General features: G+C 48.3%; 1 protein-coding gene across 1 annotated transcript; it reads right to left on the reverse strand.

Annotated features, from left to right (window-relative positions):
- Nucleotides 1-5,482: 5,482 nt before the first annotated feature.
- On the reverse strand, nt 5,483-7,093 carry LOC139181345 (cancer/testis antigen 1-like). Its single transcript, XM_070784484.1, has 3 exons — nt 6,561-7,093; nt 5,969-6,094; nt 5,483-5,772 (listed from the first exon to the last, which is right to left on the reverse strand). Exons 1-3 carry the CDS (start codon nt 6,899-6,901, stop codon nt 5,634-5,636), a joined length of 606 nt encoding a protein of 201 aa, XP_070640585.1. The 5' UTR covers nt 6,902-7,093; the 3' UTR covers nt 5,483-5,633.
- Nucleotides 7,094-16,775: the final 9,682 nt, after the last annotated feature.

The raw sequence follows: 16,775 nt of genomic DNA on the forward strand, positions 1-16,775 counted from the left end.
TGATAGCTGTGGACATTGGAGGCAAGAACACACGGATTCACACAAGAACACACAAGAACAAACAGTAGGGCCAGAGTAGAATCTGAGCTGGCCCCACAACAGGTCCAGAGATCAGCACAGTTTTGGAGGGCATCCTAGGGAGGTGAGGTGGATTGTGATTCCCAGTGAGGGAAAGGACTCTGAGCATTGATTCAAGAAAAACATTATTCTTGTGTTTTCACTTGCTCTGTAGACTCTTTTGGATATTTTTTCATTTTTTTCCCTTTTTGTTTTCACCCTGTGTTGTAGTTGTCTATTTTATTGACACTATGAAATCTAATTAAACTTTTGAAGTGGTTTTTGGTTTTGTTTTCCTCAGTAACAGCTTTTATTGTTGTTATAAACCTGTGCCTCTACATTGGGCTGTTTGACTTCTGTGGAATTTTACTTTATTTTTCCTTTTATATTTTTTAAATTTTATTTTTTTTAAATTATTTTTTTTCTACATTTATTCCTTTCTTTGCTTTTCCTAATATTCTTTGCCCATGTGCTCTCCACTATCTGGAGCACCCAGAGAGGTTCACAGAGTTACACAGAGAAGAGAAGAGGGAGGAGGGAGATAGAGGTGACCAGGAGGAGAAGAAAGGGAGTCAAAGTGGGAGAGCCCAGTCTAGCCAGTAATCAGTTCCCTAGGTGTTCTCCACAGCCTGGAACACCCAGAGAGATTCACAGAGTTAAGTAGAGAAGAGAAGGTGGAGGGAGGAGATAGAGGTGACCTGGGGGAGAAAGGGGAGAGCCAAAAGAGGAGAGAGCAATCAAGCCAGTAATCACACCCCTAAGTGAAATGGACACTGAATATTAGATTCTTAAAGGTACAAAATTGATAACAAATACAAAAAATCAAAGATGAAAAATCTAGAGTAGAATTTAGACTCTCAAAAATACAATATTAAAAACATGAAACAAAATCAATCACAAATATTATAAAAGATATATATATGAAATTTGCTTTAAAAATAGGGTCTTGTTTTGGTAAGGTAATAGTAGGTTGCAAAAATGAAAATTAAAGGAGTAATAAAGAACTTAAAAATAAGAGCAATTCAAAGATGTAAGGCTATTTTTGTGGATTCCAAATATATAAAATATGTCAAGTGCAGAAATTCTATAAATTATGGGTGTTATTATTATAAAAAATGATAATAGTAAAAATATATCTTGGAATTTCTCTGGAGCTGTTGAGGGCAATGTGGGGTCAGTTCAGTTTCAGATAGTTCCTTGTTCCAGCTTATACTTCTTCTCAAGGTCTATAGGCCCCTTCCAATACTTAGTCAATGCTAACTACAGGGTTTTAATTTGTTGCTCCTGTCAGTTCCAGAGTGGTTCCCTCTTCTTTGTTTATTTTGGCTTCCTTTGTTTGCAAGTCTCTTCAGTGTCTAATTTCTGACCTCACACAAGGGGGCAGGGGGGTCACTTATTTAGGCTCATTTGTTCAGTTGTGTTGAGGGGAGGGAGGAACACAGCAAACAAACATCACTGGCGTGTGTGGGGAGTGCTCACAGTGTATGGACCACACTGGGTTAGCCCCAGCTCACCACGGCATGTGCTTTCCCGGTCTACACTGCTTAGGCTCCAAGTTGCTCTGCAGGGGAACTGTCCAAAGCAGACCCTGTGTTTCGTGCACCTCACAGAGCTGAGCTGCTCAGGTTCAGGTTCTTGGGTACTGCACAAGGGCACAGACTTGGCTGGGCGTGAGTTTTGTGCCCTTCCCAGGTCTGAGCACCTCAGCCAGCCAGGTGCTTGGCGAGCGCACAGTCCCAGGTGGACCGTGCATCTTAATCACCTCCCTGGTCTGGCTGCTTGGTTTCCCGGGTGCACTGGGAGGGCACCATCTCAGGTGTGCCTATGTCTTGTCTAGGAAGCTGATCTCAGGCTGTGACCCTCCGGGCAGATGTCAACCGTCCAGGATCCCAGGAAGACATGGTTAGCAACTGGGAGCCTGCTCACAGTTTGGTGGAGGATGCCATCTCTGCGGCTGAGATGGCCCCTCGCCTTCTGGCTACGGCTGTCACACGCCTGCCTCTCTGCCTCTGGCGGGCGAGGGGCCATCCCGCAGCCAGCCAGCTCTCCTTTGTTATTCGCTCAGTCCTTTGTTCTCTGAGTGGCCAGGGCCAGGCTGTACCTTTGGTCAGAGCCTTTTGCTGGAAAGTTCTCTCTCTCTCTTTTTTTCTCTGTGGCTATCCCACAGTTGGGGTTGCTATTTCATGATAGCTCCCGCAGATTGTCCTCAGGGCATTCGGGCCTGGTCCCTACCCTAAGCATGGAACCCACACCTCCCTATCCAGCTCCTGCTCGCTCGTGGCAGACAAAAGCATCTGGGCTACTTTTCCACTGGGAGTTGTGGTTAGGCGCCTATTCTGTGGGGATTTTTGTTCTTTCTCCCAGTTATGTTGCCCTCTGAGATTCCAAACTCCCCACAGATTCGCAGGTGAGAGGGTTTCCAGCTGTTTGGAAACTTCTCCTCCTTCATGAATCCCTCCCTAGGACTGTCTCTGTCCCTAACTGTTTTGCCTCTCTTTTTGTCTGTTATATTTTGTCCTACCTCCTTTTGAAGAGAATGGGATTCCTTTCTGGGAGCCTGGTGTTCTCCGCCAGTGTTCAGAAGTTGTTTCATGGAAGTTCTTCAGCATTCAAATGATCTTTTGATGAATTTGTGGTGGGGGAGAAAGTGGTCTCCCAGTCCTATTCCTCCATCATTTTAGGACCGCCCCAGGACCTTATTTTTGACAAAGGAGGCAAGAATGTACAATGGAACAAAGACAGCTGGTTCAATAAATGGTGTTGGGAAAACTGGACAGCTACATGTAAAAGAATGAAATTAGAACACTTCCAAACAGCATACATAAAGATAAATGCAAAATGGATTACAGACCTAAATGGAAGACTAGAAACTATTATAAAACTCTTAGAGGAAAACACAGGCAGAACACTCTAGGACATAAATCAAACCAAGATCCACTATGGCCCATTTCCTAGAGTAACAGAAATAAAGACAAAAGTACACAAGTGGGACCTGATTAAACTTAAAAGTTGGAAATGCTTCCGGATTGTCAGTCTTGTCCCATGGATCCACAGCTCCAGTGCTGGACATGTACAGTAAGCTATGAAATTAGACTGTCTTAGTCTTTTTATCTGTGTATAGTCACAATTCTTTGGGCCATCATTGGGCTTCTGTTCTTACATAAATTTCAGTATCAGCTTCTCAGGGACCACTCTGGGTGTCCAGTGGATGACACTCAACCTGCCAATTCAGGGAACATGGGTTTGATCTCTGCTCTGGTAAGATCCCACAAGCTAAAAGGCCGCTAAGCCCAAGCACCACAACGGCTGAGCCTATGCTCTAGAGCCCAACAGCTGCCAACTACTGAAGCCAGAGTGCCTAGAGCCTGTGCTCTGCAACAAGCGAAGTCACCCCAATGAGAAGTTTATCTGCTACAACTACAGCGTAGCCCCCACTCACCACAACCAGAAAAACCCCATGTGTGCAGCAGCAAAGACCCAGCCCAGACAAAATTACATAAACAAACAAATGAATCTTTTAAGAAAGAACCTGCCTCACAATGAGGGGCACATCACTTCGATCTCTGGTCAGGGAGCTAAGATCCTACATGCAGTGGGGTAACTACTGAGCCTTGGCATCACGACTTGAGTGTCTGTGCACTGCAATAAAAGATCCCGCATGACACAATGATTTTCCACATTCCCCAAATAAGGCCCGATGGGGCGAAAGAAAGAAAGAAAATATTTGTTTAAGAAATCAGCTCATCAATTTCTACAAAAATGGTGCTGGGAAAACTGGACAGCTACATGTAAAATAATGAAATTACAGCACTTCCTAACACATACACAAACATAAACTCACTCTCATACTGTATAGGACTCCTTGTTTTGGCTTCCCTGGCGGACCCAGTGGTTAACAATCTGCCTGCCAATGCGGGCCACATGGGTTCGATCCCTGGGCCAGGAAGATCCCACATGCCCAGTGCAACTAAGCCGGTGTGCCACATCTACTGAGCTCACCCCGATCCAGAGTCCCTGCTCCTCAACGAGAGAAGGCTCTGCATGAGAAGCCTGAGTTCAGCAATTAGAGAGTAGCCCCTGATGGCTTCAAGCACAGAAAACCTGCACAGAGTTAACAAGAGGTGACACACCCCAAAATAAATAATTTTCATAAAAAATTTTTTAAAAAGAGTCCTTGTTTCCAGCTACAGCCTTCTCAGACATGGACGATTTCAGTTAATTAAGTTCATCCTACACTAAGATCTGGTCCTACAGAGCCAATCTTAAAAAGTAAGACCCAAAAGGATCAAACTGTTTCCAAGCATCTTAACAGGATTCCAGAATAAAGCTCAAGAATAAGTTTAGGAATAGAAAAATATCAAGCATGCAAGGGAAATTTGATAATGTTTGACATCCAATGTAAAATTACCAGGAGGCAAAGAAGCAGGAAACTCCAATCCATTATAACAGAAATCAGCGTGTTGTTGTTCAGTCACTCAGTCAAGTCTAACACTTTACGACCCCACGGAGTGCTTCTCGCCAGGCTTCCCTGTCCTTCATCATCTCCCAGAACTTGCTTAAACTCATGTCCATTGAGACGTGATGCCATCCAACCATCTCATCTTCTGTCATTCCCTTCTCCTCCTGCCTTCAATCTCTCCCATATTCAGGGTCATTGGCTCTTCACACCAGGTGCCAAAGTGTTGGCAATTTCATTTTAACAGAAACCAGTTAAAATGCATTAATTGGAAAGGAAGAAATAAATGTGTATGTATTTACAGACAAAATGATTGTCTGTGTAGGAAGCTCAATGAGATCTACAAAATAGCTATTGCAATTAATTAATGAGTTTAGCATGGTTTCAGGATTCAAGGATACTCCTAAGAGTGCCTTGGACTACAAGATCAAACCAGTCAATCCTAAAGGAAATCAGTCCTGAATTTTCATTGGAAGGACTGATGCTGAACCTGAAGCTTCAACACTTTGGCCAGCAGATGTGAAAAGGTGACTCACTGGAAAAGACCCTGATGTTGGGAGAGATTGAAGGCAAAAGGAGGATGAGAGGATAGAGGATGAGATGGTTTGACAGCATAACCCACTCAATGAGCACGAAGTTGAACAAACTCCAGGAGAAAGCAGGGACACAGAGCCTCGTGTGCTACAGTCTATGGGGTTGCAAAGAGTTGGGCACTAGTTAGAGACTGAACAGCAATGTTCTGGCACTATATCTTAGTATATAAATGTAACTATAGAACTGACAAAATATTTAAAAATCAATACTGAATGGCAATAAACAACTTTCTTATTCTCCCACTTCTTACATACATCGTCTTCACTTGGGTTGTACTCCTTGGATATCTGGATCTGAGAACCTTCCCTCCAACCAGAAGATGAATGCAACGTTAGGAAGTGAACAAGCTAAAATTAAAGTCAGAGACAGCTCACTTTTATTTTCTGCAGTTCACAATCCCCAAACAAACTATGTGGACCTTGAGCCCACAAGCAGCAGCACAGGCACAAGATGAAGCCCGATCAAACTACTGCAGAAAGCAATGCTCTTGGGAATAACATTTGAGACTAGGGCACATAGGCTAGTTTTAAGGCTCTCTTCTGTGCTGAGACTGAGGAAAAAGGTGGGGCACGAAGTTCTGCAAGATCCACATCACCAGGGAAGCCTGCTCCAGACAGAAGTGGATGGCCATCTGGAGCAGGGCATGGTCTTCAGCAGTCAGTCGGCTAAAAGGGAGGGAAAATGAAATTCATGTTCCCGCTGAGGAGGAAGAGCATGTCCTCCCTCTGTCCCCGCTCACTGACCAAGCCCAGAGCACCACACTTCTCCTCTAGGCCTAACCCACCATTATGGCTCCTCCTGCGCCTAGACTGGTCACCACCCACCACTCCCTCCCTCGCCCCGGCCCCCTTTAGAACTCACAGAACCAACATGTGGCCATTAATGTAGAGCTCCCTCTGAACCGGCCATCGCAGTTGAGTAAGTCGAGTCAGGAGGCGGCGCGCGTTGTCCGCCTCCGCGTATGATGAGAAAGGTATGCCGAAGCTGCTGGTGGAAATACGGTTAAGGCACCATCCACACCAGTCATTTTGGCTGTATTTCAGGCTCCCTGGGCTCGAGGAGACCCGCCTTCTCCCTCATGGCCGCCGCCAAACACCCTGCATATCACCGCCCGACCCTCTAGTTCCCTTCAGATTGCTTTTCCTCACCACTAGCCACACTCGTCATTTTGCCTGTATGTCAGGCTCCCTGCTCACGGAGACCCACCTTCTCCCACAAGGCCACCACAGGACTCCCTGCATATCACCGCTCAACCCTCTGGATCACTTCAGGGTGTTTTTCCTCACCACCATGCACTGAGAGCCAGACCACCCCTGACCCATACCCTCCAGCCTCCCAGAGTACCCTCTTCCTATACTTTAGGCTCCGCAACCTGCAACCCTCCAAACCACCCCTAGCCCACACCCCAACCCTCGCAGCCGCCTGGCCCACCGGGGCTCCTGGAATAGGATACAACTGGAAGACTCGGTTACTCAGAACTCTGGCTCCGGGTGCAGTGTCTCCACCAGGCCCTGGTGCGTTGGGTGGCCCTGGGATCTGCGGAATGGCAGCGGCTGCGCCACCTGACTCTCCTGCAGCGCTGGGGCCTCTGGGATCAGCCGTGTCACCGGAGCCGGCAGGCACTTCTCGACTGACGGCGTCTCCAGGGCCAGCTGGGATGCCAGGGCCATTGTGGCCAGCAGCACCACCCGGCACACCTTGGCCGCCATGTGCTGTACCCGCTGCAGAGGCCACGGCACCTGCGTCTTCATCGGCTGCCCTCATGGCTCCTCCACCATGTGCCTCGGACTCCATCTTGAAACCCTCTCCCCCTCCCTCCGCCTCAGGAAAGACTGAACCGTCCCTACAGATCCCAGCTCTGTACTGTGACCTGAAACTCAGCACGGGCAGAGCGCCTGCGCACACACACTCTGGTCCTGCCTCACGATTGGTTCCCACCAACCATCGGTTCCCGTGATGACTGCAGGCTCTCAGGCAATGGGTGCCCCCTGCTGAAACTTCGCGCGTTAGCGTGCCGTGTAGCCCCAACGCGCATGCGCAGACACACATACCCACGTGGTCTGGGCTCTCTGTGTCAGCCCTGCCTCGGGCCTGGAAACCTGGTAAATGGTGGTGCTCCAGGGCAATGGCACCCCACTCCAGTACTCTTGCCCGGAGAATCCCATGGACGGAGGAGCCTGGTGGGCTGCAGTCCATGGGGTCGCTAAGAGTCGGACACGACTGAGCGACTTCACTTTCCCTTTTCACTTTCATGCATTGGAGAAGGAAATGGCAACCCACTCCAGTGTTCTTGCCTGGAGAATCCCAGGGACGGGGGGTCTGGGGGGCTGCCGTCTATGGGGTTGCACAGAGTCGGCCACGACTGGAACGACTTAGCAGCAGCCACCCTTTAGTGTGGGGACAGCTCCTCAGTGCGCATGCTCAAACAGACCTTGCCCCACTCTTCAGGGAACCTGACCGTTGCCACTCCAAGCTTGCAAACCCCAAGTAAGCCCTGGTCCCTGTGCACCTCCATGTCTGTGCTGCAGCCAGCCTGGCGTCGCTCACAGGTGACCATCCTGCTGAGCGCAGGCCCCTGTCATCGACTCCCAGAAGTGAGTCGGGCACCCCTGGGTCAGGGCTGGTCTGTCCCTCTGGTGTCTCACACATAGCTCACGTGCGTGTATGTGCGTCTGTGTGCATGAGCGCAGGGGCAGGTGCATGCAGATGGGCATCTGTATGGGTGTGTTTGTAAGAGACAGCACGTGCACAGATTCACGCACATAGGCATGTGAATGTGTGTATCTGTGTGTGTGCTCGAGAGAGTACCCTTACATAGGTGCCTGCCCATCGGCGTGTGCGTGGGTGTGTTTCAGAGAGAGAGCACATACACAGATTCCAGCACATAGGCGTGTGCATGTGTCTGTGTGTGGAGGTGCTTGCACATGGGCATGTATGTTTGGTTGCAAGAGAGTGTGTGGTCAGGTGCATGCACATGGGTGTGTCCCTGTGTACATGTGTGTGTCAAAGAGAGCATGGTTGAGATGCATTCACATGGGCATATGTGTCTGCTTGTGTGCTTACACAGGTGCCTTCACATGGGACTGAGGTGGCCCGGCCCTGGAGGCATGATACCAGGGATGCGGAGCCTGCTGTGCCTGCCTGCTTGGGGGAGGGAAGCGGGGACTGCTGTTGCACTCACTGGGGATGGCATGGGGCTGGGCTGCCTGGGGCTCCAGGCACACAGAATGCAGGGACCCCTCAGAAGCACCGGAGGAACCTGATACGCTCAAGGACTGGGGGAAGAGCAATGTTCCCCTGGACACTGCCCAGTCTCTTGCCCTCTCCCGTCCCTGAGCCCCACCCCCTGGCTGGAGAGTCCGCTCAGCTCTCAAATCCAAGGCCAGCAGCCTTTGCCCACCCCCAGTGCAGGGAGAGAGGACCGGGCAGTGGCTGCCCAGGGGTGGGGCATCCCTGTCCACCTTCACACCTACCCAGTTTCTCTCCAATCTGGCTCCAAGTCAGTTTTAGGGTGTGGGTAGATCCTGTCTAATGCCTGTGTCTGTTCCCTGCTCTGTGGCTTAGAGGACCCCAGCGGGGAACCTGGACACATCTCTCCCTCAGGGGCCCACTGTCAGGTTGGGGGGACATTTGTAAGGATAGTCGTGCTGTAGAAGGGGGCTCACTAGACTATGATGGCCTAGAGGGCAAGGGACTAAGCCACATGACCCACCAGCGTCCTCCCTCTGCCCACTCCACATCTGTACCTGTGCTCTTCATCTGTAGTGATAGCTAACACTTGCTGCAGCCCATGCACTGTTTCATGTGCTTTCCATGTGTTCATCCATCAAGTCAGTTTTCAGACAGTATTGCCATGTCGGTATCCTGTCTCCCATGATGCAGGTCTCCTCCACACAAATCACACACACCCACTCTCTCCCCAACACCAGCGGCTCAAAGTCTTGTGCGTTTTGGTTCCTGCATTTCTCAAAACTATGATGACCATAGAGCTCCATCAGGCACGGGACTTAACTTGGGTCTGAATGGTGAGATCTGCAAAGGAAAATGATAATGCCAGTGACAAGTACTGTGTGTGACGAGAGAGTGACAGAAGTATGAAGGAAAGGCACTATGATAGAATGAGTTTCTCAGAGAGTTTACCACTGTGACAGGTGCATGGTTTTGAGTGAGTGTGACAGAGGGAATGTGTGATTGGGACAGGAATTTCAAAGAACAGAATGTGATGGGAAGAGACTAAGATGCAGATGATAGTATAGAGGTAGCGAGCCCCCAGATTGATAGATGATAACTTAATGTGTACAGTGAATGGTGAACGGTGCCTCCAGATCCATGGTCTCCAAAGGAAAACATTTAATTCCAGAAGCAAGAGACGCAGGTTCAGTCACTCAGAGCTTTGTGTAGTAGAAATTTAATTCAAGTGAATGTTATAGAAAAAGCTTCTAAGATCGATATCAGAACAGGGTAGAAAGAGTACCCAGTTTGCTAGTTTAAGCACAGCATTATATACTTTTCTGACACCATTCACTCACGCCTGCTGGGAGTCCTTTCTCACTCCTTTCAAACAGGTCCAGCTTACCATCTGCAGCCTTTGACACATCCTCCTTGCTTGTGTTTCAACCTATATATCAGCTCTATTACTGATGAAACTGATTGGGAAGAGCGTGGCTTGGGCACAGAGAAAAAGGATGCGTATAGAGAAAAGGATAACTCAAGGCTATGAAAATTTTGCCCAGACTCTTTCCCATAACATATATCCGAGGATGACATCAGCAGGATATTCACCAGGATATTCACCAGAAGAAATGGGTTAACCCAGAGCTCAAGGCCATGGAAGTTTTACCCAGACCTTCTCCCATAACACAGGTTCTGAGCTCAAACAAAGCATGTTCTTGAGCAAGAGATTCTGCTGCCTGCCAGGCCTCCATGTCTAAGGAAAAAGAATGTGAAAAAGAAAGAGTGTTCACCTCCTCCTTAAAAGCCTTTGTCTCCCTAGCAACCTGACTGAGTTAACTCTCTCACAGATACCATGACAGCATGAGTGTGTGGCACACAAAGTGTCAGAGATAGAGTCTAGGAGAGATCAGGTGTGAGAGAGAAAAAATGTGATGGAAAGAGCATTATAGAGTGACACAGGAATATTACAGAAAGAGTGTGTGTGACAGATAATCTGACTCAGTATGAGAAAGCAAATCTGAGAGATAATATGTATGGAAGAAAATGGGTCTGTCACACATGTCAGAGTGTGACAGGAAATGAAGCTTACCATGGGATGCAGCAGCCTGGGAAGGTGGAGCAATCCTCGGGGCCCATGTTTCCCTGAGGGTGGCCATCCCCATGTCTCAGCCAGGCTGGGGGAAGTCAGCAACTTGACTTGGCTCAGATGGCCAAGCCACGTTCTTCCCAATCAGTTTCATCAGTAATAAAGCTGATATTTAGGTTGAAACACATGCAAGGGGGATGTGTCAAAGGCTGCAGATGCTAAGCTGGACCAGTTTGAAAGGAGTGGAAAAGGACTCCAAGCAGGCGTGAGTGGATGGTGTCAGTGAACTCCTTCTGGAAGAAGTTATTCAGGTGGTCCAATTTGTAAAGCCACACACTTTCTTTAAGGCCTATTTGTATCCTTTGCCCATTTGCACAAATCAGAATTGTAGTTATATTCTTGATGATAAGCAGGATATCAAAAATATCAGTATATTCTTGATTTGATCTGTTATGGGCTTAAAACAATGTTTAGGACGTACTTCCCTACTCCTAGCTCACAAGGATATTTACTTACATTTTCTATAGCAGCTTTATTTATTGGGTAACTCAAGGAACAATTTTGACTGGACACCTTTCCAGGCCTCCGTAGAGGTTCCAGTCCAGCCAGGAAGGACTGTTAAGAAACAAGAAAAGAACTACACTATGTAGCCTATGGGAAGGTGGTGAGAACTCTGGCCTGAAGTGCAACAAGAAAAAAGAGAAGGGGCACTGGAGGAGTGGTTTTCCATTTTCAACCAGGTGGTTGGGGTCGGCTTCAGTTTGAAACAGAGACTGAGTGAGGACTTGAGGGAGGTTTGGGAGTGTGAGGAGACCAGTGTGGCCGGAGCAGAGTAGGTGAAGAGGAGAGCAGCAGGACAGGGGGCCGAGAGCTGACAGGGACTGGATGTGGAGGCCTCAGGGGACATGCTGTGGGCTTGTGCTCGGAGCGAAGTGGGACGTGGTGGAGGGTGGCTGTGGGTTGGATTGTGTCCCCAGGAAAAGATGTTGAAGTCCCAAGCCCTGGAGCCAGAGAATGTGACAAAATCATGCCATTTTGAAAAATTCACTGTGTTTTTACTATTTCACTTCTGGCATTAATAAAAGTTATAAGGAAGAATCATAACCTAAGTGTCCTCGTATTTGTTTTATGTAATGACCTCTGATAAAAACTCAGAACATGTTTTGAAGGCTGAGTGTTGAAAATAGACTTTGCTGATGTTTTCAAGTACAACAGGCCTAACTTGACTCACATGGAATGCCCCACATCCATGTTACTTCACTGCAAGCGGTTCAGCAGGTGGCTGGAACAAGCACTGCATCTGATCAGCCAAACCACGTCTTTTTTCTGGGTCAGAAACTAGCTTCCATAGTTGACAGTAAAATCAAGGCCCTGCCAGATACCACAGATAAGGTGACCTTTGGTACTGACATTAGAAGGCAAGAGTACCCAGCCTGCCTCCCCACAGTAGGGGTCTCTTGTGTCCTCACCTCTCTTTTCCCCACAGCTGGTGCTCCCAGCGGCCCTGGGTGCTGGGTCAGCAGTGTCTCTAGGCCATGATGTGAGGCCGAGACAACCAGAGTAGCTGGGGCTTGGGTTTGGGGGAACCAGGCAAAGGCACAGACCCTACAGCCAAGGGGAATCCTGGTGCTGAGAAAAAGGAGGGGAAGCCACGTGAACTTCCTCACCCTGGTCAAAGACCAGGCTGATTACTGTGAATGGTTTTTCCTGACACTTCAGACCAACCCCCAATCTAAGGAAGGGTATTTTGGCCCACAAAGCTAACCTAAGAAGCAAGGGCCAGGAAACCTAACCTGAGCCCCAGGCTCTTTGAGCTCTGGCCCCTCTAATCCACCAGGCACCTCCTTAAGTTTCCACCTTTTACTTTATTTTCTTTGATCTTAAATTGCATTTATTAACATTTCTTTATTTTAATTGTGCCATTTGTTGTTTTTTTTTAATTAGTTTTTATTTTCTGAGACAGAGTGGCACTGTGCAGGCTGGAGCAGGGGTCCTGATGGGAGAGAGCAGACCTGAGACAGACGCTACCACATGGGCACCTCACTGATGGCAGATGGGGTGCTGGAAGGCCTAAGGGACAAGGTGGCCTTTCCAATCAAGGCTTCCAGTCACTGGAACTCCACAATTCTGATTGTGAACCTGATCCCGCTTGGCACCACACACGGACATTGCTTCCTGGGAGACCTCAGTGCGGAAGGGAGGCAAATCCATGGGATGTGTCCCTTCATTTGGCTTCTGTCCTGCACTGTGTTCTCATGGTCTGTGTTTCATGGTAAAAACCGCTTATCTGAATAAGTTTTAGCATCTGTTTATTACACGGAAAAGAACACAACCTAATTGTTTCATATCTGTCTTGAAATTTTAATATTTCCTTTACTTTGGTCTTCAACATGACTTTTAATTCATTTTCATAGTCTATGGTGATAGAAGTCAGAATAGCGAGTATCTCTATTGGGAAGAGGCTGGAAGTAAAACAAATTTGTAAATTATAGTGTATTACAGAAAGTGATGAGCAATGTGGGAAAGAACAGGATGAAGCAGACTGACTGCCCACCAGGCTGTGGGGAGGGTGGATGCAGGAGGAAGTCAGGGGAGAAGGTGAGACCTGTGCAGACTCGGAGATGACGGAGGTGGCCAGGAGCTATATTTGAGAGCATAGTCAAGGCAGGGAGAACAGACTATGCAAAAGCACTAATTCCTCAGAAAACTTGGAATGTTGAGGGTGCAGCCAAGAGGCCAGTGTGGTCGGCATGGAGTGAGCAAGAGTGAGCACAGCAGAGGAGGTACAGAGGCAGTGGGGGTTCACAGATGAGCACGTGGGTCCTATCTGGTCATTATAAGGACCTCTGGCTTATACTCTGAGTGAGAATAAATCCAGTGAAGGGAAGTGAACAGGGGAGACACATCTGGCTTACATTTTGAAAGGAAGGATCACTGTAGCCACTAGTGCTGCTGGGTGCTGGCGGGTGAGAGACTCCATCACTGTCACGCCCAGGACCATTGCCACCATCCCCAGAAGCAACACCTGCCTCCCTCCAGTGCATGGAGGCAGAGCTCTCCGGGTTCTGTCACAGCAGACTCTGTTCACACATATGGAGGAACAGCAAAGGCTCTGCCCTGCCACTGGCTTCAAAGATCCTCTTAAAAGCGCCCAAAATATATGAAGCTCAGGCTGTGATAAAAGTGGGCATCAGGCCAGGGAGGATCAGCAGTGATCTCTGGGAGCTGAGACACTTAAGAGATGAGCTGTGCAGCTTCCCCAGCTTGCTGTCTATACAGACTGCCCAGGCTATGTCCAGCCAGCTCCCTGGGTGTCGAGGGGGAATCACAGAGCAGAGGCTGTTGGAGCTAGCAGGCAGCGCACCAGAGAGGAGAGGGTGGCAGAGGGAGGACAGAACTGGCAGAGTCCCTGGTGCTGGGAAAGTCTGAGGGCAGAAGGAGAAGAGGATGTCAGAGGATGAGATGGCTGGATGGCATCAGAGATGCAATGAACACGAACTTGGGCAAACTCTGGGGGACAGTGAGGGAAAGAGAGGCCTGGCAAGCTGCAGTCCATGGGGTTGCAAATAGTCAGATACCACTGGGCGACTGAACAATAACAACAGCTGCCAAAGCCACGTTCTTCCCAATAAGTTTCACCAGTAATAAAGCTGGTATTTAGGTTGAAACACATGCAAGGGGGTTGTGTCAAAGGCTGCTGATGCTAAGCTGGACCTATGTGAAAGGAGTTGTAAGGGACATGCTGCAGGCGTGAGTGACTGGTGTCAGTGAACTCCTTGTAGGGGAAATGATTCAGGTGGTCCAGCTTATAAAGCCACACACTTTCTTTCAGACTTTCAAAAGAAAGGTGCTGCTAGTGGTAAAGGATCAGACTGCCAAGGCGGGAGACACAACAGACACAGGTTCAACCCCTTGGTGGGGAAGATCCCTTGGAGAAGGAAATGGGAACTCACTCCAATATTCTTGCCTGGAAAATCCCATGGACAGGGAGCCTGGCGGGTTCCACTCCCTGGGTCACAAAGAGTCAGACACGATTGAGCCCACACACACACATATACACATATATTTTTAATCCAGGAGAAAGCAGAGGTTAGAGTGGTTACAGTTCAGGGCAGAGCAAGATGATACATGTGTAGGACTTCCCTGGGGGTTCAGTGGTCAGCAATACACCTGCCAATACAAGAGACATTGCTTTGATGCCTGGTCTGGGAAGATTCAACATGCCACGGAGCAACTGAGCCCATGCCCCATACCTACTGAGCCTGTGCTCTAGAGCCCATGTTCTGCAATAAGCAAAGTGACCACAGTGAGAAGCCTGTGCACAGCAATGAGAATTTAGCCCCCCTTCTTACAAGTAGAGAAAGCCTGGAAGGAAGGAAGGAAGGAAGAGGACCCAACATATGCAAAAATTAATCAATAAAATCAACAGGAGGGGAGGAGAGCGGGCCAGCCTCTCTAAGTAAAAAGCAGGGCAGAGCTGGGCTAAGGGATCCTGTATGAAAACCAAGTGGAAAATAAAGCCTCGCAGTTGTTTATAGGTGACCAAATGAGCTCTCTGTCCCAGTCTTCCTGTGGGTGCAGCAAAGGGGGAGCCATGAGCAGACGTTACAGTTTCAGTTGTAAGTTTAGCAGATATTGATGTGTTTCCACCATCATTCCTGGGGACAAACTGTGTCAAGGCAGATCCAGAATCACATGAGAATGCAGAGAGTAAGTGTGGACACTCTGGTCAGACATGTGGGAGGAAAGCCCAAAGAATATCTCATGCAAGGATCTAGGGTATATACTCCTGCCTCCACAGACGACACCGTGAGGGCACCCTCATACACCCCACTGAGGGGACTTGTCACAGTTTCCCAGGGCATAAATTCTGGAGTTCAGGGATGTGCAGGCTTCACTGGATTCAGTCATGCCAGGATGCTCCCTGCTATGGCTGCTACCATCTCCATTCCTACCGTATCCTGCAACTTTTGGGGTTTTTATCTTCTATAACTAGCCTATTCATGTCCTTCGCCCATTTCTATAAATTGCAATTGCCCTTAGTTTCTTGATGATAATAGGGTATTAAAAATATTTGTATATTCTTGATATTAATCTGTTATGGGCTTAAAACAATGTTTAGGAAGTACTTCCCTACTCTTAGCTCACAAGGCTATTTTCTTATATTTTTCTATAATAGTTTTATCTATTCGGTAATTCAAGGAACATTTTTTGTTGGACACCATTTCTGGTCTCCATGCAGGTTACAGTCTAGTCTGGAGAGACTATCAAGAAACAAAAAACTGCGGGAGAACAAGATGGTGGAGGAATAGGTAGATATGGAGTACATGTCTCACCATGGATACAACAGAAATACACCTTGAGACCCAGAAGTGCATGCAGAACACCAGCTGAGAGCTGACAGGAGTACCTGATCAGTGGGAAAGAATATATGGAACCTCACAAAACTCGGGAGGAAGAACGAACCAGTGGGAAAAACAGGAGTATTTGTAGGACTAGAACTGAACTCAGTGGGTGGGAGAACTGAAGAAGGGGTCCGATACCCACATCGGGGCAATTGTCTGATACAGAGGAGAAACATTTAAGGCTGGGAGTGAAACAGCTGATCTGTGTGGCAGCCTAAATGCAATGAGAATCAGACAGTCTTTGCTGCCACCATAGATAGCCCGGACAGGGACACAGGTCCCCTGGAAGGCACAGCGGCTGCAAGCTGGAATTTAGGGATTGTGGAACAATCCCAGGGCGAGGGCTGCTGTTGACTGTGGAGAGATGGATAGAGGGGATGTGAGGGAGGAGTCTGTGGTGGGAAATGCCTGTGGAGAAAGTCGAGCAGCCACGGAAGCAAGGTGATACTGCTGAGTCACAGGTAACCATAGCCTTTCTCTCCCCACCCGCCAGCATCCAGAGATGAATAATAGAGAAGCTCACCCATCAAACGCCTGATGCACTGAACTGCAGAGTAGGACCCCACCCAGGGTCCCCTTTTACATGCCTAATGTGCTGATCTATAGAGTACGAGCCCATCCAGGGGGACCCTTTAAGTGCCTGATGTGTGAAACAACAAGAAGGATCCCAGGCAAGGGAGCCCTCTAACTGCTTAAATGGGCAGAGCTACAGAGAAAGACTGGCCAAAAAGATCTTCTGATCGTCAGATACAAGAGGCCCACAAAAAGACTCAGATAGGGCCATGACCAGTAATGACATAACCATGCCCCAACCAGCAATGCTGAAGAAGCTGAAGTTGAACAGCTCTATGAAGACCTACAAGACCTTCTAGAACTAACACCCCAAAAAAGATTCCTTTACATTATATGGGACTGGAATGCAAAAGTAGGAAGTCAAGAGATACTGGAGTAACAGAGAAATTTGGCTTTGGAGCACAAAATGAAGCAGGGCAAAGGCTAACAG

The sequence above is a fragment of the Bos indicus genome, chromosome X, assembly GCF_029378745.1.
Source record: "Bos indicus isolate NIAB-ARS_2022 breed Sahiwal x Tharparkar chromosome X, NIAB-ARS_B.indTharparkar_mat_pri_1.0, whole genome shotgun sequence".
NCBI lineage: Eukaryota > Metazoa > Chordata > Mammalia > Artiodactyla > Bovidae > Bos > Bos indicus.